Source organism: Myxine glutinosa, chromosome 7 (assembly GCF_964187855.1).
Source record: "Myxine glutinosa chromosome 7, kmMyxGlut1.1, whole genome shotgun sequence".
NCBI classification, from domain to species: domain Eukaryota; kingdom Metazoa; phylum Chordata; class Myxini; order Myxiniformes; family Myxinidae; genus Myxine; species Myxine glutinosa.
In genome coordinates this window covers 114,404,456-114,428,842 of record NC_136267.1, presented here as the reverse complement: position 1 = coordinate 114,428,842, position 24,387 = coordinate 114,404,456, and the positions used below count along the sequence as shown (strand labels likewise).

Here is a 24,387-nt window from a genome sequence, read left to right as displayed (position 1 = left end):
GATCAAAGGAAATTGGATGCACCTGAGCTCAATTTGGAGTGTCATAGCAAAGGGATTGAATACATATTGACTCAAGACATTTAAACTTTTCATTTTTTATTATTTTGTATAAAATTCTATTTAGAAAATTCCACTTTGACATTATGGGGTATTATGTGTAGAGCAGTGACAAAAAAATCTCAGTTTAATCCATTTTAAATGCAGGCTGTAACACAACAAAATGTGAAAAAAGTCAAGGGGTGTTTATACTTTTCTTTCTAAAGGCACTGTACATAGTATATACATTATACATATACCCAGCCAAACCAGGTGTTGTCTCAATTTATGCAGGTTCTACTGTAAGATTATCAAATTGTGCAATACCTGGTATGAACTAGATTATATCATTTGATTATAAATAAAAAAAACCAAGCCTTGTGTTGGCTTCACAGTCAAGGTGGCTGGTTAATGATCCCAGAGTCTTGAGTTCGAGCCCCAATCGTTTCATTGAATTAACATCAGGTGGGTTGACTCAGTCTGCCATCCTCCAATGGTCAGCAAAATGAGTACCAGCTTGCTGGTAATGGGGGCATTGCATCAGCGGCTCAGCCATGCCCCCATAAAATGATGCAACAAGCAGCCCCAGGCTGCATACAAATGAATGAATAAATAAAAACCTTTCAACTTTTACGATTTAATAAATTCTCTTTTGCTTTTGTTAATTTGCCAAAATGTCAGTCATAGGTTTCAAAATGCAATTTTATCCGATCGCTTATAAGTTATAAGATACCAAGTGGGTCTTTATTTATTTGAATCTATATATCTGGAAGTACTTGCATACCAATACTTTTAAAATATGACTATTATCCACTGGACTGAAAGGCTGTTGGGTGGGAATAGCCCCTCAAGTGTGCCTTTTACAATAAACATTGAACCTTCACAATCACATTGCAGAACCAAGTTTGAGCTTATGTTGGTGCAAGATAATGCGACAAAAAACTGTTGCAATTGTCTAGTATGATAGGGAATGTGGAAGTTGGGTCGAGTGGAGGGTTGCGGAGGAGTTGGAGGGAGGTTGTGGCAGCGAGGCGGTATAAGAGTGGAAATAGAGGGGGTGGATCGGGTAAAATTGGGAGAGTGCACATAAGGGGAGGAGATATGGGAGAGGCGGATAGAGGGGAGGAGTTAATGGAGAGGAAGGGAGGAAGGAGGGAGGAGATTAGGGTGAGGCATATAAAAGGGGAAAGTGGGCTAGATGAGAGAATCGAGGTTACTTTTGGTCATGGCAGATTGTCTCCAGCTGCTGCACAAACAAAGTTCCCTTGACAAGACCTTGCAAGGCTCGAGATTCCATGTCACGCAGGTGGAAGCAGGGTTGAGCAGCAACTTAACGACACCAGGTGAACCTTGTATGCCAGCCGAAGCAAAAGGAATCCGAGGCATTGATACCGATGAAAGGACTTCCTGTAAACTCTGCTCCAGTCTCTCAGCCAAAGGACTATGACTTAACCTCTTGCTCTTCCGGCGACTCTGAGCCCACCGGCTGCTCGTATAGGAGGCAGCGCACTACCATGGACATCCGTGTGAGTTTATTCACTTTTTAGTCGATTTTTTTATGATCAGTTATTTGTGCTGCAATGACCTTAGGACTGGCTCATGTAAATCGATGTCATTCACTATTGGTAGCAAGGATGCATTAATTCGCTTTTTAATCCATGAGAACGCAGGTCCATTTTTTAATCCATTGCCATCTGAGTAGCACACCCAAGCACAATCGTTCACCAGTATCTCGGTACTGAATTATCGGGTTTAAACCCCATTATTTCCCTATACCACAATTCATGGTTGTCATTGGTCATTGATTTCCATCAAACAGCAGAGTCAGGTTCTTGTGTTTCATGTTTCGAGGAATGACGTTGGAACAAAAACTGCGAGTTATATTTATCGGGGTGTATGGACCATTAGTCCAACACCCCAAAAGGGGTCCACAAGTTCATTTTGGGAAGAGTCGAGTTGTTTCAGGTTCTCTTGTAAACACTCTTCTATCTCCTGTGAAGTTTGATCCAAAAAGGTAACCACTGAACTGCTGTGCAATTTATGTTATTTATTTAATTTTTGTGCATTGTTGTAAAGTTGTTTTTTTAATCTTTGACCACTTTGTACAGCACTAACATATTGACCTTGATAAATCAAATGCCAAATGTTACGTTTATGCCCTTTAAACCTTCATTGACATTTAATGTCTTGACGTTTCAACTTTATCGATTGTCGTTTGTTAGTGCTGAAAACAAACGTGTTTTCAAATGGCGTGTTTGGAGTTTGTGTCGTCAATGCAATTGTATGCACTACTCTACTTTATCTTATGCAAAGTTCAAAAAATACCTGGTCACACTGAGCAGAAGTGAGATCACAGGCCAGCAGGTTTGGCAGGGTCTTTCCAAGCATGCCCTGAGGGTCTCGTCTCTCATGAAATGTGAACTTTGTTGTGATGGTAACGGAGGGGGCGGATAACACTGGCATTTAAGTAACTTGTAAGCAAGTCTCCACAGGATAAGACATTGTTTTTTATTTTATTTTACCTCTTCCTTTGCCTATGCATTGTTAAAGTCGCTAACTGGAAGATTATTGTTCTCCATATCCAGAAACTTTCTCGTGTTTCAGCACAGCTCCAATTTTGTACAAGTTGTCCAGTCTATTAGGTAACATGGCAACATGGCCAACATAAGGATGTTAGCTCGTAGTGAGGACACGACTGTGACATCCTTGAGGTTATAAATGTATGGATTTGTACTCTAAACGTTTGGAAACTGAGCTGTCGTCTGTTACCATTGGGTTGCTAGAAAAAAAAACCCCCAAAAAAACCTTTGAACTGGCTAACTAATGATCTTCAGGGACGGGGTAAGCTAACTAATGATCCCCTTACCTTTGCTGATCTGGCCAACTTGTGATGCCAGTCAACACTTTGTGGTTGACTATTGCACCTCATTCGCATGACTTTTGGAACCATTCTCACTGATCACCTTTTCACCTAAACGCTGCCTCCTTCCCTTAACCTTGAGTAGCTAGCGTCTACAGTGTTGTTTATTTATAATTATATGTTTTTTTGTTTTTCTTTTGGTGTTGCCACATTGACCTCCGAACCAGGAGCGCACCACTCAAACCTAACTTATTTTTGAATTAAAACTGCATATGCTTCAAATCTTAAAGTATTGTTTAATTACATTATTTGAAAATTGATTAAAGTGTAAAATTTTATGTTTTTTTTGTTTGTTTGTTTTTTGCATTTAAATGCCATTTTGCATTAGATCACAATTTTTGCATTTTGCATATTAGTGAATGTGAATCCGCTGTGTTGGAGCGGCACTGCACCTCGCGCTTACAGTAGTGTTTTTGGCCAATGTGGATTCACATTTTGTGACCTTAGTGTTGGAGCGGCACTGTACCTCGCCTTACAGTAGTGTTTTTGGCCAATGTGGATTCACATTTTGTGACCTTAGTGTTGGAGCTCCACTGCACCTTGCCTTACAGTCGTGTTTTTGGCCAATGTAGATTCACATTTTGTGACCTTACTTAATCATTCTACCATGTACAAATTATTAAGAACTCTAGAATGAAGAGTAAAAGGGCTGGCAAATCGTCCGCCATTTTGTCGGCATAAAAAAAAGTTTTTGTTGTCCACACAAATGTCTACGTCATCACATCAGTAAAGTAAAGTGAGTGAGTGATTGAAGGTTACACTCTTTTTCGTGGCACCACATCGCATTGTGAACGATATATGAATGAATCCCTTTGGGCCATCTTTGGTTATGCTACTGATGTAAAGGCACCGCTACCCAAAGTCTCCTGAAGCAGGGAAAAAAACAACAACAGATTTTTCACCTTAATTCCTGAACCATTTTATTCACCTCAGATTTTAACAGCAATTTATCATGGGTTACCGGCATGCAAAGGTGTCTAACCACAATGGGATTGAAGGTCATTTTCTATACGTCGAGGCTCATGGAAGAGTGAGGTGACAAGAGTGTTTAAAAAGGCAGCAGTGTGGCGGACACGAAAGCTCACTGGCGTGAGGGCATCATTCCACGCACCAAGTGGGTGGCGGCCACGCCCGAGGGGTAGGCGTGGCCGCGGGATATACACCGGGCGCGCAACCCGGAGCGCGCCAGTGCTACAGTGAGCTCTTTTAATAAAGACTCTTAAACTCACCGCGTTGTCCGCTTCCTTCTTGTTGTGCAAGCAAGCGCGCGTAGCACCGCGCTTCATTTGGTGACCCTCCGACGTTCTGGTCAGCCGTCGCTGACCACCCGAATACGCCATCACAATGGCAAACAACGCGGTCCAAATGAAACTCCCCGAGTTCTGGGAGACGCAAGCCGAAGTCTGGTTCCTGCAGGCAGAAGCCCAGTTCCGACTTCGAGGCATCATGGTGGACGAGACCAGGTACTGCCACGTGGTCACTTCCCTTGGGCCCGGCATGGCCGGCCGCGTCGTGTCGGTCCTGAGGAACCCACCGGCCGACGGCAGGTACGAGGCGATCAAGCGTCTCCTCCTCGCCACGTTCGGCCTCACGGTGGACGCACGGGCCGACCGCCTCCTGGACCTCCCCGAGCTCGGTGACACGCGACCGTCGGTCCGCATGGACCATATGCTGTCGTTGTTGGGCGACGAAACCCTGAACGCTCTTTTCCGGGTGTTATTTCAACGCCAGCTGCCGGCACGAGTCCACCTCGCCTTGGCCGGTTCTGTGAGGACAGAACCCCGGGCTCTCGCTGCCGAAGCCGACAGGTTCTTCGCGGCTTTGGACGTGCAGGCGAGTTTTGGCGCGGCCGCCGCGCATCCCGAGGCTGACCCTGATGCTGATGCACCACTCCTCGGGGATCCCGAGGCTGACGCACGCCGCGTGGCCGCCGCCACACGTGCCACGCCACGCCCACCACCACCGCGAAAACCACGGCCTCCGCCTTCGCCGCAAACCTGGTGCCATTTCCACGCCAGGTTTGGCCACAAGGCGAGGAATTGTTGCCCGCCGTGCTCCTTCGGCAAGTCGGGAAACTACAAAGCCGGCGCTTGGTAGCGGCCCTGAGCGTCGGCCATTCCGGCAGCCTTCTTTTTATAACGGACACCTTGTCCGGGCGCCGTTTCCTATGCGATACGGGGGCACAGGTGAGCGTTATCCCTGCCTCTACGTCCGACAAGCACACCGCGGGCCGGGGCCCCGCGTTGCTTGCCGTGAACGGAACACCCATACGCACATTCGGGAAGCGCTGCCTCTCCCTGCGGTTCGGAAGGCAACGCTTCGCGTGGACGTTCGTAACCGCTAGTGTCCCCATGGCACTACTCGGTGCGGACTTCCTCTGTGCACACGGGTTGTTGGTAGATGTGAAGAACAGACATCTCGTCCAGGCTGAAACGTTCAGCTCGCTTGCTTGCGCGCTGAGCAGCTCGTTGAGCGGCTCACTGAGCGGCTCGCCAAGTGGCTTGCTGAGCGGTTCGGTCCCGGCGAGGTTAGTTTGTACGCTTCCGGCAGCGGACGACTTCACCCGCCTCCTCGCCAGCTTCCCGTCCCTTACGCGGCCCACCTTCTCGGCGGGGGCCGTCAAGCACGGGGTGGAACACCACATCCCCGCCACTGGTCTACGCCCGGGCACGCCGCCTCGAGCCGACGAAGCTCGCGGTGGCTAAAGCGGAGTTCGCGACGCTGGAGCGGCTCAGCATCGTGCAGCGCTCCGAGAGTGCTTGGGCGTCGCCGCTTCACATCGTGCCCAAGCCCGGCGGGGGATGGCGACCGTGCGGGGAATACCGGCGCCTCAACGACGCCACCACCCCCGACCGCTACCCCGTCCCCCACATCCAGGACTTCTCCGCCCGGTTGGCGGGCATGTCCTTCTTTTCGAAGGTGGACCTCATACGCGGCTACCATCAGGTCCCCGTCAGGCCGGAGGACATCCCGAAGACGGCGGTCATCACGCCGTTCGGACTGTTTGAATTTCTTCGGATGCCCTTCGGTTTGAAGAATGCAGCTCAGGCGTTCCAGCGACTCATGGACAGCGTCTTCCGCGACTTGGATTTTGTGTACGTATACCTGGACGACATCCTCGTCGCCAGCGCGTCCCGCGAAGAGCACCTTCACCATCTCCGCACGCTCTTCGAACGTCTGGGCCAGCACGGCCTGATCGTGAACCCCGCCAAGTGCCGGTTCGGTGTCGCCGAAATCGACTTTTTGGGGCACCGCATCACCAGGCACGGGGCCGTCCCCCTACCGGCCAAGGTGGAGGCGGTGAAGGGGTTTCCGCGCCCCCGCACGATCAACGGGCTCCAGGAGTTCCTGGGCATGGTGAACTTTTACCATCGGTTCCTGCCCCGCATCGCCCAGCTCCTGCGCCCCTTGCACGAGGCCCTCCGAGGCAAGCCGGGCAAAGGTGACGTTACCTGGACCGCGCAGATGGACGCGGCGTTCGCAGGCGCGAAGCTCGCCTTGGCTAACGCCACCATGCTCGCGCGCCCGATGCACCGATCGCCCTCACCACCGACGCCTCGGACTACGCGGTGGGCGCGGTGCATGAGCAATGGGTGCGTGGTGCTTGGCAACCGCTGGCGTTCTTCAGCCGGCAGCTTCGCCCGCCCGAACGCCGCTATAGTACCTTCGACCGCGAGTTGCTCGGTCTTCACCTGGTGGTTAGGCACTTCCGCCATCTGCTCGAGGGCCATGCGTTCACGACCTTCGTCGACCACAAGCCACTGGTCTTCACGATGGGCAAGGTCGCCGAGCCGTGGTCGGCCCGGCAGCAGCGTCACCTCTCGGCCGTGTCCGAGTGGCGGATTGCCTTTCCCGGTCCGTGGCCCACGCCGTCCACCTTGGCATCGACTATGCCCGGATGGTGGCGGACCAGGCCGCCGACCCCGGCGTCCAGGCCTTGCGGACCGCCGTCACAGGCCTCCCCGTCACCGAGGTGCCGTTCGACGGCGCGGCCCTCTTGTGCGACGTCTCCCTCGGGCGGCCTCGCCCCATCGTGCCCGCGGGCTGGCAGCGCCAGGTTTTTGACGCCATCCACGGCCTGTCCCACCCGGGCACGAAGGCTTCCCAGAGGATGGTCGCCGACAAGTTTGTCTGGCATGGCCTCCGGAAGGCCGTCCGCGGCTGGACCAGGACGTGCCTCGTGTGCCAGCGCGCGAAGGTGCACCGGCACACCCAGGCCCCATTGGCCCCGTTCACGGTGCCGGAACGAAGGTTCGACCACGTACACGTGGACCTGGTGGGACCTCTGCCCCCCTCACGGGGTTTCACCCATGTCCTGACGATGGTGGACCGCACCACCCGGTGGCCGGAGGCCATGCCTTTGGCGGCGACGACGGCGGCGGACGTCGCACAGGCGTTCATCGCCACCTGGGTCGCCTGGTTCGGCGCCCCCTCGGACATATCGTCCGACCGCGGCGCCCAGTTCACCTCGGAGCTCTGGGGGGCGGTCGCGCGGGGGCTCGGGGTCCAGCTGCACCGAACCACGGCCTACCACCCCCAGGCCAACGGCCTGTGCGAGCGGTTCCACCGCTCGTTGAAGGCCGCGCTCCGGGCCACCCTCCGCGATGGTGGCTGGGTCGACAGGCTCCCCGGGTCCTGCTGGGCCTCCGGACGGCGCCCAAGGACGACCTGCGCGCATCCGCGGTGGAGTTGGTCTTCGGACAACCGCTGCGGGTGCCGGGCGAGTTCCTCCCCGACCCCACGGCACCATGGTCCGCGGCGCAGGAGCGCTCCGCGCTGCAGGAGACGGCCCGGAGGTTCGCCCCGGTGCCGACGGCGCACCACGGGCACCCGCCTACCCACGTCGCCCCGGAACTTCGCACCGCGGAGTACGTCTTCGTCCGGCACGACGCCCACCAGACACCACTGCGGCCCCCGTACGATGGGCCTTTCCGCGTGCTGGAGACAGGGGTGAAACATTTCACCTTGGACATCGGCGGTACTCCCGACCGCGTCTCGGTGGATCGCCTCAAACCGGCCCACCTCGACGTGGACCACCCACCGCCGGTGGCTCGGCCCCCGCGTCGGGGCCGCCCCCCTGTGGGCGGACCCCCGGCACCGCCCAGGCCCGCCGGCACGCCGCCCCCCGGTCCTGCGCCCATCCCTGGTGCAGCCGGAGGCATCCCAGCTGGCATCCCTGCACCCCGGACGCCGCCGGTCGCCAGAGGGCGCTTCGGCCGGGTCATCCGTTTGCCCCGCAAACTGGCCCTCCAGGTGCGCGGGAATTCTGGGGGGGCGCGTCTGGCGGACACGAAAGCTCACTGGTGTGAGGGCATCATTCCACGCACCAAGTGGGCGGCGGCCACGCCGAGGGGTAGGCGTGGCCGCGGGATATACACCGGGCGCGCAGCCCGGAGCGCGCCAGTGCTACAGTGAGCTCTTTTAATAAAGACTCTTAAACTCACCGCGTTGTCCACTTCCTTCTTGTTGTGCAAGCAAGCGCGCGTAGCACCGCGCTTCAGCAGGGTGATATAGCGGGGCCACAGTGGGAAATGAGTTCAGCAAAGAGGAGAGTCTATTCAAGCACGCACTGTTACCTGCAAGGAAGAGGGTTGGGTTGGGATGGCTTAGGTGTATTGGGGAGAGCTTGCAGGTAAGGGTACTTGAGCAGGTGGTGCAGAACTTGCATCAAACTCTGGAGAGGAGTGCAATTGAACAGTCTCCGGAAGCTGTTACACAAACTGGAGAAAAAAAAGGAACAAAAGAGTTTAAAAAACCCATTACCGATAGTGGCACTAGGGGGTATAAGCCTGAGTAACTTAAATGAGAAGAAGAAGATGAGGCCATGCACTATTGCATGAGTGGTTATAAACATTGTATTGGGTGTTTGTGGTGTTGTGCATAGGTGCGCTAGAGGGGGCGTGTCCAATAGGAGGAGGAGTTCCGGGTAAAGGACGAAGCGTGGAGAGGATTGGAACGGGATGTGCGTCTGACATTGGATTGAATAAAACAGTTGGACTTGGACCTTACTGAATTCTTCATTCTTGGAGTACTTTACGATACAACAGTGTTGTATGAAGGTGGTGCTTGGTTTGGTGGTGACTGGGGGTATGGGGATCTTTACTGTGGTGAATGCTGAGAGAGCACACCTAAGAAATTTGGTGGATGGGTTGAGGACAACAGGACAACACATTTGGGGATTTGGTGGAGGGTGGGGATTTGAAGAGGGTTGATTGGGTTTGTGGGGTTGGGCTGCAGCAGGCATGGGTGTTAGTGGGGTGTGGGGTTACAGGGGCGGATCCAGGAATTTCAAGATTGGGAGTGCATGAAACTAGAGCGCTGGGGGTGGGGGTCTGGGGGTTTTCCCCCAGGAAACTTAAAAAAATTGATCGTCAGAAATGGCATTTCATGCGTTCTTGGAAGTTTCTGCAGTTCCTTGTGTTCTTCCCTGGTCCAACAGTTCAGCAGATTCGCACCGCCTGCACCCTCATCCTGGATCCGCCCCTGGGGTTATGGAGTGTGCTGTTGGGCTGAGGAACAAATGAGCGGAGGTGAACAGTGATCCTGGATTTTGGGAGTTCATGGTGAACTGTGTGTACCCTGCAGGAACCTTGGGGAAAGTGGGGGTGGGAGGACATGGAAAGAGCAGAGGGTGCAAGACCAGAAAGGAGGCATTAGAAGTCAGAGACCACTGACCTGTTTGTGATGGGAAAGTGATGGGCTCATAGACTCATCTTAATGGAATATTGGGTAATGTTTTGTCATGTTATAGTGGAAAGACATTGTTTCTGTTTCATATGGGAACTAATGAAACAGGGTGAGTTTACTCTGAGGACTTGAAGGATAGGTACAGGTTGTTGGATGGTTGATAGATGGAAGGGGATTGTCAAGTGATTCTTTTTTTCAGTATTCTTCCTGGAATGGGTGGCGGTGCGGAATTAACAGTAGAGTAACGGTTCTCAACCTGTGGTTTGGACGGTGGTGCATGGTTTTGGGTTTGGGAAACTATGGGAATCTTTTCATGGTCAATGTGTGTGTTTGCAGTCGAATGACCATATACTTAAATAAAGGGGATGGCGATGTCTGTGGTAGGTATTAACGAGGACTTTAGGCCTTTTTAATGCTAGAGGTGGGTGGAGAGGTTATACGAGTATAAAGGAGGGGACTGCAGTTGAATATGTGATGGGAAAATAGGATGGGGTGTGGCAATCTGGGTAAAGGACAGCATTGTATTGAGAGTAAGGAATGTGACATTGAGGAGGGAACTAATGTGGAGGATTCTGTGTGGATTGAGATTGAAGATTGCAAGCACAGTGAGGAACTTGTAGGATGGATGGATCTGGTTCATGGTATGAGGGGAGAGCAAGAGATAAGGGTACATGAAGAATTCAGAAGGTCATGTGGTAAGGGAAAAGTATTGATGATAAGGGTTTTTAACTTACCTGGGATAGATTGGGTCCAGTAATGGGGAAAGTGCCAAACATAGGAGGATTTTCTCGATGTAATCCAGGATTGCTTTTTAATTCAGTTTGTAGAAAAGTCCACGAGGGGGAGTGCAGTTACAGCAACGATCACAATATGGCGGAGGTAAGAGAACATCTGGCAACAAGTGACCACAACATGATGTGTGCAACTACATTGTTGAGTTGTGGAGCTCAGGATAGTTGTGCAAGGCTATTACATTTCAGGAGGGCAAACTTTGATGGTATGAGAAGAGAGTTTGGTGCTCTAAGTTGGGAAAATAATGAGTGGGTGGTCTTCCTCAGAGAAATGCGTAACCTTCAATGAGCAAATGTGTATGGTGCAGAGTGGGTACATTCCAGTGAGGTATAAAGGTAGGGGCAGAAAGAGACCACGGTAGATTAGCAGGGAGGCAAGCAGAGTTCTTGAGGGTGAGCAGAAGGCATTCATAAAGTACAAAAAAAATCCTGGGTGTCACTATCAGCCATGATCTTTCTTGGGCAAGCCACATTCCTAAGGTGGCTTCCAAGGCCAGTCACCAACTGGGCATCCTCTGTCGTACAAGGTCCTTTCTTGGCACACCTGAACTCCTATCCACCTACAAGGCCTTTGTCCACAGCTTGATGGAGTACTGCTCTCCCCTCTGGGCTGGATCCCCTGCCTTGTACCTTGCTTGGCTTGACAACGTGTAAACCAAAGTGTTCAAGCTTATTAGAATATCCCACGTAGAAGCTGAGTCTATGGGCCTATCACCTTCGCATTGTCCGACTCTCATCAGTGAAGGATTAAGCAGAGGCGAGTTAAGAAAATGATTCGGCAAACCAAAAGTAAATATTAAGAGGACATAGCCAAAATTAAGAAACACAATATCAATGTATACTTTAAGTATAAGGGATAAAGGAAAGGTGTGGGGTCCTTAAGGAATAGCACAGTAGAATTGGTAGATGATGATTGTGAGATGGCAGGTTATTAAAGTTTTTTTGCTTCTACATTTATACAATAATAGATACCCTCAGCCATTGGAAGTTCCAAGACTGTCTCAGACATGAGCAAGGACTTTCTTGAGGAGATCCGTATGGAAGTGGAGGTACTAAAGAAACAACTAGAAAATCTAAAAAATGATAAAGCACTGGGGCCAGGTAATACAACATGTATCCAAGAGTATTGGGGCAGGTGGCAGAGCAGACAAGCTTGGTGTTAACAGATTTCTTTAACAGCTCATTGGAGTCAGGATAAGTATCAGAGGATTGGGAAGTAGCAAATGTAACACTGTTGTACAAGAAAGGGTCCAGAGAGGAATTGGGGAACTACATACCTCTTAGCTTGACTATATTGACAGAACAATTGGATTTGTTTAATTGGATAGAGAACCATTTGAATAATTTCAAAACTAATTAAACGTAGTCAGCATGGATTCACTAGTTTGACGGACCAAATTATTGGAGTTCCACGAGGCAGTTTTTGACCGAGTGGATGAGGAAAGTGCGTGGATGTAGTTTATCTAGACTAGTCGAAGGCCGTTGGCTAAGGTGAGGGCTCGTGGATTCGCTGGTACCTAACTGGATTGGAGACCGGCTTAGTGATGGGAAGGAAAGAGTGGCTGTGAAGGGGAGGATATCTAGTGGGTACCCCAGAGATCAGTACTAGGACCATTAATATTCATGAATGTACATCAACGATTATGAATGATTTAGTCCGGTGACGAGTAAGCTTTCCAAATTTGCAGATGACACAAAGCTTGGAGGTAATGTAGACAGCAGAGAGGGGCTGGGGGAATGTGACCAGATTCAGGAAAGTAGAGATACCTTAATAGATTGTGCAAAAGATTGGCAGGTGCAGTTCAACATAAACTAATGTGAGGTGCTGGGGATGGGTAAGAACAATGAAAATGGAGATTACATGATGCAAGGCGCAATCCTGGAACGCGTCACACAGGAGAAGGATCCGGGGGTGGTAATAAGGAGACAAGGCAGTGCCAATCAGCTGTAATGAAAGCTAACCGAGTTTGAGCTTGTATTTGTGAGGGGATAAATTATAATCAAAACCTCAGATTCAGGAAAGGTCCACTAACTTCCTGTACAGAGTTTTAACACCACAGGAATTTAGTGAGGCCTCATCTGGAATATTGTGTTCAGTTTTGGTCACCACATCTGAGGAAAGACATAGAAGGTAAACTGTAGAGCAACTAGATTGTTTCGGGCCGAGCGCTAGACTAAGTTATGAACCGCTGAAGGAAACAGGATGTTTTATGTTAGAAAGGAGGTGAATATGTGGGGGTCTGATCGAGATAATCAAGGGTAGGGACTAAATATGTTCAGAAGAGTTTTTCAGAAGGATGGACAGTGACAGGACCAGGGACCACGGTTTCAGAGTAAATGAGAGGAGAGTTAGGATGGCAGTAAGGCAGGAGTCTTTCACTCGGATTAGTAACTCCATGGAATTGTCTCCCTGTAAAAGTATCAGCAGCAGAAACAGTACATATATTTAATTTTGAGTTATATAGGTATCTAGAAGCAGTGGGGAATGGTGGGGGGGAGGGGGGGTTGTGAGGGGGTTGGGGTTGGATATTGGCACGATCGACTGCGCAGGTTTGACGGATTGAATTGTCTCCTCCTGCGTTGAAGTTCCTTGTATCTCCAGGTTGTAACACTTACTTGCTCGTACAGAGCAAGCACTGTGCTGATACTATTTTATCTATTGAACCGCTGTACTTGCTGTACAGGTTGTTGGACTTTTACATTGTATTAAAAGGCAAGTGTTAAGCTATGTTCATAATAATGTGTTGTCTGGATCACTGGCTATCATTTATCAGTGTGTCTGCTTGTTCAAGGGTTGATGGCCTATAGGCATTGAACTAGCTTGCTTTTGCACATTACTTAGGATTGTATACCGGTGAGGACGTGGAGTATGTAATTTGAGGGCATCAGGTGTGTGGGGACGCATTCTTGAATTGTAGCACGTCCTGTGACATTCCTGTGGGTTTTTGTGGAATACTCTTTTGGAGCCTTTGCCTTGCTATTTGCAAATGATTGCAATTTAACTTTTTCTTCTTTTCTTTCTTGCCCTTTTTTTTGTTTGTTTATATCCAGGTCCTAAGTCCCACTTACAAACAACGCAATGAAGACTTTCGCAAACTCTTCAAGCAGCTGCCTGAATCAGAAAGACTCATCGTTGGTGAGAGTTGATTAAGATTGTAAAACACGGTTTGTGTGACTGTGTGTGCATACGACTGTGTGTGTGTGACTGTGTGTGCATGCGACTGTGTGTGTGCTCCTGTGTGTACATACGACTGTGTGTGCATACGGCTGTGAGAGTGTGACTGTGTGTGTGCGACTGTGTGTACATATGACTGTGTGTGACTGTGTGTGTGCGACCATGTGCGTGCGACCGTGTGCGTGCGACCGTGTGCGTGCGAACGTGTGCGTGCGACTGTGCACGTGCGTGACTGTGTGTGTGCGCCTGTGTGTGCGCTTGTGTGTACATACGACTGTGTGCGTGTGTGACTGTGTGCATGGGACTGTGTGCGTGGGACTGTGCGCGTGCGCCTGTGTGTGTGCGCCTGTGTGTACATACGACTGTGTGCGTGTGTGGCTGTGTGCGTGCGCCTGTGTGTGCGCGCCGGTGTGTGTGCGCCTGTGTGTACATATGACTGTGTGCACGTGTGACTGTGTGTGTGCGACTGTGCGAGCGTGACTGTGCGCCTGTGTGTGTGCGCCTGTGTGTGTACATATGACTGTGTGCATGTGACTGTGTGTGCACGTGCTTGTATGTGCATTGTGCATGCACCTGTTTGGATGTGGTTGGCATGTGATACGTGTCACCATTTTGGCCTCTTGTTTATTTTATGTGTTACTGTTTTGTAAAGTGTCATCATGCTGACTGGCCTGGAATGGAAATGGTGACCTCCATCTCGGAAAAACTGCCAAGGTCTTCTATGAGGTTGCTTGTCAACTTTCCAACCCAACTATCTAACAGTCCTAATACGGGACTTTCAAAATGACATACGATTACTAACGAGGCCTTTTGAGCATGCACTCTGCGTGTGTTTTCAGTGACTCGGTTCTGCTCAACGGGTACTTTTAACTTGCCGTTGCTAGCACAAAATGGGAAATTCAAGTAGTCTTTTAACATAAGTTTCAGCATTTCGATTTTAGACGAAAGAATGGCAATTCGAAAATGGTTAACCATAACTGTTCTGTTCCTGAATGAAAATTGGACTCACAGAAATATAAGATGTATGAGAAATATCGGTGGATGAGACGTGTCGAGTTCCGACAATTTCCCATTAATACAAGTGAGTGGCGGCAGTGGATAAAACATACATGCACACGCACACATACACACACACACACACACACACACACACACACACACACACACACACACACACACACACACACACACACACATATATACACACACACACACACATATACATACACACACACACCTCCTTTTTTTTTTCTTTTTTTTTTGTATACAAGATCGAGGCTCGTGAAAGAGCGAACACACACAGAAAGAGCTGGGAGCGGTAGACAAGATGGGGAGAGAGGGGGAAGGACACAAACACAACATTTGAGAGCAGGGTTCGAGAGACATGGAGACATCGAGAGAACTGTGGGAGGGAGAGGGCTTTGGGGGCGAGGCATGAGAAGGGGGGGGGGGGGGTGGGAGAGGTATAAAACATATGGACACTGCCAGGACTTCCAGGAAAGAAGTTGGAATTTCAAACAAGGTGGATCTGGGGTGAATTAGTGGGGGTAGAAAAGATCAAGGTTTTGGATGGGGGAAGATAAGAGATGGTGGTGAACAGCTGTTTTAAAGACCTGGAGGGAGGAGTGTGATTGAAGTGAGTGTGGGAGTTTGTTCCAGAGGCGGGAGAAAAGAGGAATGAAAGAATGAAGGTGAGCAGAGAGCCGAGATTTCGGCAGTTTAACCATCAGAGGGTGGCTGACAGATCTTGTGCGACCTGTAGGAATATTTGGGGGACAGAGCACAGAGAGAGCTGGGGGAGCAAGGCCGGAGAGGAGTCGGTAGAAGACAGAAAGACCACCTACCTGCCTGCGGTGAGTGAGTGAAAGGCCCTCAGAGATAGCTTCATTGCGGGAGATTCCAATGATTCTGAAAGCTTTGGATTCAAGAGCGTGAAGCTGAGCCAGGTGTGAGGCAGGAGCACCAGCCCATAGGGGAGAACAGTATTCCATTGAGCTGCGGATGAAAGCCTTGTATGTGGTGAGGAGCTCAGGTGTGCCTAGGAAGGACTTCGCACGACGGAGGATGCCCAGTCGGCGACTGGCTTTGGAGGCCAGCTTGGAAATGTGGTTTTCCCAAGAAAGATCATGGCAGATAGTGAGACCCAAAAGCTTGAGCGACAGAACTTCTTGGAGAGGATTGTTGAGAAAGTAGATGGGAGGGTTGTCCAGTCGATCTTTTCGGAGAGACATAGTAAGAGTGTGAGATTTGTCAGGATTGAAAGACATGTTCCACTTGTTTGACCAGTCTGTGATTTTGTCCAGGTCTTCAGAGAGTGAGGAGGCTGCAGACTGCCGATCTGAGGGAAGAGGAATGGAGCGGCAGAGAGTGGAGTCATCAGCAAAGAGATAGAGAGGATTTTCCAGAGAGTCGGAGAGATCATTGATAAAGACCAGAAAAAGCACAGGGCCCAGCACACTGCCTTGGGGAACTCCAGCCTGAACAGGAAGGGGAGATGAGAGAAATCCATTCAGGGCCACACGTTGACTACGGCCAGAGAGGAAGTCCGCAAGCCATGCATGGAGATTTCCATGGATACCATAGGAGGAGAGTTTGGTGAGCAGAGCTGGGTGCCAGACCGTATCGAAGGTACGTGATATGTCAAGGGAGACAGCTCTGATATCCTGTTTGGCATTGAGGACCTCCATCCATTGTTGAGACAGCAGAAGCAGCATGTCCAGAGTAGAGTGACCTGGTCTGAAAACAAATTGATGATCAGAGATCAAGCCATTGGAGAAGAGGAAAGATTTCATATCCGCAGCAATGATGGATTCCATGACTTTGCTGATAATTGGGAGCAGGCTGATTGGTCTGTAGTTGCAAGGATCTGTTTTTGCACCTTTTTTGTGTAAAACGGTAATGTTTGCTGATTTCCAGGATGCTGGCAGATGACCTTGAGCAAAAGATAGGGTGAAAAGAACAGAGAGAGGGTGAGATAGAGCGACAGAGCAGGATTTTAGGACCCGTGGGCTGATGCCGTCTGGTCCAGTTGCAGAATCAGAGTCGAGGTTTGACAAAAACTCCTCCACCTTGTCAGGAGAGAAGGACAGGAGCAGTTGGGTTCGACTGGGAAAGGTGGGAACAGAGAGAGATGGGTTTGGGACTAAGGATTTTGAGGCAAACACAGAGTTGAGGCATTCGGCTTTGTCACGTGCGATGTCAACTGTGTGGCCATTTGAGGTAAGGGAGGGGATGGAGGGGGAACAAACACCAGAAACGGATTTGACCAGACACCACCAGGATTTGGAGGAAGGAGACAGGTTTGAGAGTTCATTCTTGAGTGAGGAGAGATAGTGCTTCCTGGCACTCCTGAGGGTAGACACACACTTGTTCCGAGCTTGGTGGAAGGAACTGAGATTGCCTTCAGTTGGATTAGCCTTCCAAGAGGCAAAGGCAAGTTGTTTCAGGGCAACTGCCTCACCACAAGATTCAGTGTACCATGGACGGGAGGAAGGGTAAGACAACTGAAGGCGAGATGGGATAAATCTGTGCATGAGAGAGATCAGTTTGCTTTGGAAGAATTCCCAGGAAGAATTGATGTCAGAGGCAGTGGAGATGGGAGACCAATCCAGACGATTGATGGCTGCTGGAAGACCGTCCCAGTCGGCCTGAGTGAAATGCCAGACTCGTCGACGCTGAGGAGGCTCTCTGAGAATGGCCAGAGAGATGTCCACTTTGACAAGCACATGATCAGAAGAACCGATTGGAGCAGAAGAAGAGCAGCAGACATTAGCAGGGAAGTTTGTCATAACCAAGTCTAGAAGAGAAGATACTCCATTGGCTGAGATCCGGGTCGGGAAATTGACAGATTGTGTCAATCCCAGTGAGTCACAGAAGTCCTTTGCTGAGGTGCCATGACTGGTGAGAGAGGAACCCACACCCAACCAGGTGGCATGATGACAGTTGAAGTCACCACATATGAGGAAGAGAGAGTTGGGATGAGTGGATAGAAGTTGGTCCATGTTGTCAGACAGTGAAATGTAGATGGAGTCATCACTGTTTGGGGGACAGTACAGAACACATATGAACAAAAGGTGGGAGCGGAGAGGAAGCCGTAGCCAGAGGTACTCCTGGGGGTGAGGAGGAGAGAGGGCAGTGCAAGGAGAGTGAGGAAGAGAGTTTTTGATAAAGATAGCCACCCCACCACCAGGCCGAGGCTCAGGTCTATCATACCGGAGGAGGGAGTAACCAGGAAGAGATATTAAGGAATCAGAGACATCTTGAAGGAGGAAAGTCTCTGTTAAGCAGATCAAGTCTGGATTGTCAGAAGCAACCTGTATGGAGAGATCAGTCAGGTTTGAGCGAAGGCCCCGGATGTTTGAGGTCCATACCGTTAATGAAGAGAGAGGGGGAGCATCGGGTACAGGACAGGGGAGGGGAGGAGTAGGGTAAGATGAAGGATGAGAGGGGGAGGTAGGGAGAGCAGTTGATAGTGTGTCAGAGATTGCAGAAGAGTTCCAAGAAAGGGAATGATGAGGAGGATGAAAGGTTTGATGGTGAAGGGATGAGGCACAGTGAGGGGTTGTTTGAGGGGGGGCAGAGGAAAGTAGAAGGTTGGGGGGGGTGGAGGTATGAGATAGAAGGGAGACGAAGTGGGGAGGAGGCAGCTTTGAGGAGGAGGGGGGAGGAGGGAGAATTGGAGAGGAATGGTATGGGGGGAGATTTGAATGGGAGGGGTTGGGGGGGGAGTTTTGAAGGGGAGGAGTGAGGGGGGAGTTTCGGAGGGGAGGGGCAAGGGGGGAGTTTAGGAGGGAAGGGGCAAGGGGGAAGTTTAGAAGTGGAGGGGCAAGGGGGGAGTTTAGGAGTGTAGGGGTGAGGGGGGGGGATTTGGAGGGGAGGGGCAAGGGGGGAGTTTAGGAGGGGAAGGGCAAGGGCAAGGGGGGAGTTTAGGAGGGGAAGGGCAAGGGCAAGGGGGGAGTTTAGGAGGGGAAGGGCAAGGGGGGAGTTCAGGAGTGGAGGGGCAAGGGGGGGATTTGGAGGGGAGGGGCAAGGGGGGAGTTTAGGAGGGGAAGGGCAAGGGGGGAGTTCAGGAGTGGAGGGGCAAGGGGGGAGTTTAAGAGTGGAGGGGCAAGGGGGGAGTTTAGGAGTGTAGGTGCAAGGGGGGGGATTTGGATGGGAGGGGCAAGAGGGGAGTTTAGAAAGTGGATGATTAATGAAAGACGAACATTGAAAACAAATTGGGTTTGTTGTGATTTTCAAGTTAGCAATCTGATTCAGAACGACGGAGGAGGGATGGAATGAATGTGAATTTAGACCATGTAGTGAGGGAGACATATAAGATATTGAATTTCTTTTTTTTGAAGTGGAATGAGTTGGAGAGGAAATTGAGAAAAGCCTTTTAAATAGGAAGAAAAACAGCGTGTTGTAAAAAACCACTGAGTAAAACACTGAAGGGGAAAGGTTAAACATATTTAAATAATATTTAAACAGAACCGTGAACAATCTTATATGCACAAAATACCAACGGAGGGAGAGCCGAGAGGGACCACCACGAGTCACGTGAACAGGGCAAACGGTGGATGGCAAGGAGATAATGGGGGCGGGGCGAACAGCACACCTGGACAGAAAATACAGGATGAGACAACAGTACACGTGGAGAAAGGAAAATAAATGTTTTTGGTTTTTTGGGGGGGGGGGTTTTGGGGGTGGGGGGTGGGGATTTAGAACGTTAGAGTATTATGTTCGGGGTAGAAGGGAAAAAACTAAGAGCCAAGCAAAACACGCTTAAGTTAACAAACACCGACGGGGGTACAACTACAAGGCCGCACACGAGGAGCAGAACACGATTAATTAATTACGAGTTACAGGAAATTCAAACCAAAACTAACTATAATCAAACAATAACGCATGGACGATAAAATACCGAGTTGAAATTTGACAATCTATCTGGGGAAATGGGGGAGAAACACGTGGTCGAAGAACGAACGAACGAATAAGAATGAATAAACGAATGAGAACAGAGAAGGAAATGTTTTTTTGTTTGTTTTTTTTTAGTTGAGATTTACATAAGGAAGTAGGCTATGGGGTGAAAAGACTGGGAAAACAGAGAACGAAAGTTATTGGATCACAAACGACGGACCGCTGAGAGAAAAACAAAGCCTCAAGGTTGTACAGTGTACACTATACAAGGCCTCAAGACACGACACGAATTAACACGATTTTCAATACAGGTATGAAAGATTTGCACCGAAAATCTTCGTCGGGAGACAATATATACACCATAAAATAAATACAGTTATAACGAAAATACAAATGGGAACAATTACTTAACTTCGATTTCGATGGAGAGCGTGGAGAGCTGAGAATAAAACGAACCCTTGCCAGCAAGACCGGAAACGGAAGGCACTAGATGCGAAACAATAATCTTTTAACAATAGATGCGAAAATCTAGTATATTTTCTCTTGTGGCCCCGGAATCATACAATCAATATATTTATGACAGCTCTCACAGTTGCCACTCTGCCCTCTCCTGCCCCTTCCCCTCTCCAGCCCTCCCAAACATGATTAATAGTAAATATAATCATTTTAAGCTTACCCTATGCATTCACAAGCTCCAGATATGACCTCCCCATCAGTGTGAAGAAGCACCCAAACCAAATATGATGTCTCCCTTTAGGAAATGAGCCTGGTACATCTCGCTCCCACGTGAATAATAGCCGGCACAAGATTTGTGTATTTTCATGTCGTAAAGATGTCCTTTGTCAAAGAGCACTGTTCGTAATGTTCGCAAAGAACCGTTGCACTGTTCATAATGATGCACGGCAATGTCTTTCTAATTGCAGACGTCCATTAAATAAATCACCAAGCCTGTCATGTTCACAGGAAGCACCCCACAAGTTTCAAATTCCAGTCCATGTTAACTATGATCAGGGGTTTGGGTAGAACGCACTTGTTTCATTACGAACAGTCTCAATACGTCTTCAGGCCTTGCACCGGCCCACATCGTCTGGAGTTTTTGCAGTACGAGCAGCTGCAAGATCTGTCCTTTGGCCGAACTGACAAAATTCTCCAACTCTTTTGTTATAAAGTGCCACATCCCTTTCTCTCAGGTACTTTTGCAAGTATTTTTGGCTTCTTTTAGAAGCTTTGTGAGCCATTTTGTGTAACAATCCTTATCTCGCACACACAAAAGAAACCTGCCTCAATCAACATTGCTGTCAAGGCGTTTTGCGCATGAGCGCTGAGCATTCTGGGGCTGATTATGGCATTTTGAAAGTCCCATATTGTGTGCTTCCTGCTGAATCTGGTTATGACGTACTTTTTCTCAACATCTGACCTCTTCAGTCGTTGTCGTCGTCATCGTCATCTTTGTTATTGTTATTGTCATTGTCTCTTCTCATAAGGGATCCTTTGATCCTGTTTTCTTAAAGGTATCAATTTAACAGGCTGTTAAATATCACAAGCCATTAGATTTGGAAAAATGTGATCATTCCATGTGCTCCCATCTTTATCATATTCTTTCAGTAAATCCATGGCTTTTCCTCAAATCCTAATCCAAGTTCCTTCCACAGAGAAATTTCTCTCCTGCTTCAACATCCCTCACCAACTGCAGCTCAATTGCCTCCTTCTTGCATAGGCCCATGCCATGCGTGTTGTTACCACAGTACCACACAGCTGAAAGCCTTTTCACTTGGAAAGGCTGCATACCTTCCACTGGTAGCTCGGTCAATTACAAATTTCGGAATAACAGGCTATCAAATTAATTTGTTGGGATAAGATTTCACATAAGGCCAGTCCACATTAGCAATGAGGAGCTGGTTCCACCACCTTTAAATCTTGGTGATGTTATTGGAGGAAAAGAGCTTCAAAATCATATGGAATCTCATTCACAAAGCGTCTTTTTGTGGGTTTGTTTGTGCATTCGATTTCTATACATTCCTAAACTGCTGCACTGAATGAGTTGAAACCTGGTGGTGTACTCAGGGGGGGTTTTAGGTGATTTGAAATTGAATAGCCCCCAGGTTTCAAGGTGAGAGCGGTTGGTGGGGGAGTTGGAGGCAAATTCCCTATGCAAATGTGTATCGTATAGGGCCACTCCTGGTGTGCGGCCAGGGTATTACAGGTGATATAAAATACCCCAATTGTTGCCATTAAACCATAGAAGTGGGAAATTATCACACTAAATATTGTACTGTTTGCGTGTTTGTTACTTCTGCCACCGAAGATGGGCGGAAGTTATGTTTTTGCCCCTTTCTGTGTGTCTGTGAACAGGATATCTCAAAATGTCGTTGATGGATTCGGACGAAATTTGGTGGGTGTGTGACGAGGGCGAATTGATTCGATTTTGGTGAAGATCCGGATCCGGATATGAGAATTTTAAAAGTGATTCTTCACCATTGAGTGATCAGGATAAAACCGATATATATCATATCTCAAAAAGTTATGAACAGATTCGGATGAAACTTGGTGGACAGATTTGGGTGTGTGACAAGGACAAATTTATTCAATTTTCGTGAAGATTGGAATCTGGATCCCGATATGAGAATTTGTAATTTTAATTTTAAGTGATTCTTCACTATTGACCTTTGAATGATAGGGCCAAAAACGATATATCATGAGATTTCAAAAAGTTGTGGATGAGTTGGTTAGGTGATAAGAGCAAGCCGATTCGATTTTGGTTCTGGTCCGGATCCAGATGCGGCCTATTGGTGGGGTACAAAACATCCGGCCTATTAGAGGTATGCGCTCTACCGAGTGCTGTTCTAGTTTTCCATTGTTTTCACTAATACTCACTAATAATAACATAATATATATGTTGTTTGTATGTAATATGTGTGCATGTATGTTTCGTATATGCAAATAAACATATGTATGTTTAACTAATAATATATATATATATATATATATATGTTGGCACGATTGCACAGGCTTGATTTGATGAGCCTAATGACTTCCTCCTGCATTGAATCATCTTGTAAATCCTTGTAATTTTGCCCGATTTTTCTTTTGTTCTGCAGATTACTCATGTGCACTGCAACGAGATATCCTGCTGCAAGGCCGTCTCTATGTATCTGAAAACTGGCTCTGCTTCTACAGCAATATCTTCCGCTGGGAAACTCTTGTACGGGTTTATCAACTATCTTCTTCCAAAACGTATTTTGAATACAGCACAAAAGTTTTTTTTTTTTTTACAAAAGTGAGGCTTATGGAATAGCAAGGATAAATTGCTAGTGGGGTAATGGGGCAACATTTTGGCACAATTGGCTAGGGGATAAACGAAGCAGAGTGCCTGTGTGTGTTTGCATGCGTGTGTGTGTGTGTGTGTGTGTGTGTGTGTGTGTGTGTGTGTGTGTGTGTGTGTGTGTGTGTGTGTGTGTGTGTGTGTGTATATATATATTAGTGCTGTGCTGATTAAATAATTTGACTGTAACTGATTACCGATTAAAAAACAAAAAGAAGGAAAGAAATCGACTGATACCAATTATAAAGTGGTAAATAATGAATTGTGAATATACGTTGGCAATATACGTCGGTGAATTGTGCACATCAGGAGGATACCGTATCAGATCGGTGAATTGATACATTTTAAATCACTGCTCTAATCCATTGGTATATCAAATGGCACAGCATCCTGTAATTTTTCAACAAATTATCTGCTACCGTATGCTCATTCGATGAACTATTGACGGGTATAAAATGAAGCGTTTCATACTTGTCTGGTCGTGTGAAAAACAAGCTTTATGCAAAATACAGTACAGGAAGTCCCCGGGTTACAAAGGGATTCCGTTTGAACAATCGTTCATCCAGTAAATTTAAATGACGCTTTCATACACTTGGGTGGGTACGCCTGGAAGGTATGATGTCAAGATGTACTTGGCCACATACAGTCACGTGAAAAAGTAAGTAGACCCCATGTAAAGTTTTGACTTTTTCAACATATTTCAACATACAGCTATTTGATCTTCATTTCAACAATATTGATAGATAAAGGTGATTTTAATATAACAAATATCATGAAACATTTACATTTTGTAGTCCATTGTATAATTGAAATAAACATAAATGCAAATTTTGCATGTGGAAAAAGTAAGTACACCCCGACATTTATCACTACTTCAAATACCTAAAATTAGAATCAGGTGCACCAGCTCAGGTGCAAATGATTAGAACATCGTTAGAGAGGATCTTGGAGGAACCTGTCTTATTTACACCTCAGACATTTAGTTTGGTTTGCTCTTTGTTGTTGAAGTGTGCGGCGTCACCATGTCTAGATCAAAAGAGCTCTCTGAGGCCTTCAGAAAGAAGGTTATAGATGCCTACGAGTCTGGCAAGGGATTTAAAAAGATCTCCAAACAATTTGAAATCAATCATTCGGCTGTCCGGAAGATCATCTACAAGTGGAGAAGATTCCAAACAACTGCCAACTTGTTCAGGCCAGGCCGCCCCAGCAAGTTCAGCCCAAGAGCAGACCGCAAGATGCTGAAAGAAGTCTCTAAGAACCCCAGAATGTCATCATGGGACCTACAGGTAGCTCTTGCCACTGTTGATGTCAAAGTACACGAGTCTACCATTAGAAAGAGGCTGCACAAATTTGATCTACATGGGAGGTGTGCCAGGAGGAAACCTTTGCTGCTGTCCAGAAAGAATATCAGGGCAAGACTAAAGTTTGCCAATGAACACCGAGGCAAAGACCAGCACTTCTGGAACAATGTGCTCTGGACAGATGAGTCAAAGGTAGAGCTATTTGGCCACAGTGCCAGAAGACATGTTTGGTGAAAACCCAAGACAGCATTTGACCA

At 48.3% G+C, this 24,387-nt stretch overlaps 1 protein-coding gene across 10 annotated transcripts in view; it reads left to right on the top strand.

The window, feature by feature from the left end:
* Positions 1–24,387, top strand: part of LOC137431541 (protein Aster-B) — a 213,068-nt gene that overhangs the window by 162,700 nt on the left and 25,981 nt on the right. For 9 of the 10 annotated variants that reach the window (XM_078782163.1, XM_068122962.2, XM_068122963.2 and 6 more), the window contains 2 exons: positions 13,486–13,570; positions 22,606–22,709. In XM_078782163.1, coding sequence (XP_078638289.1) covers positions 13,486–13,570; positions 22,606–22,709 — 189 coding nt within the window. Of the gene's footprint in view, positions 1–1,236; positions 1,563–13,485; positions 13,571–22,605; positions 22,710–24,387 lie in introns of those variants that run through there. The other variant, XM_068122965.2, reaches the window with a different exon arrangement.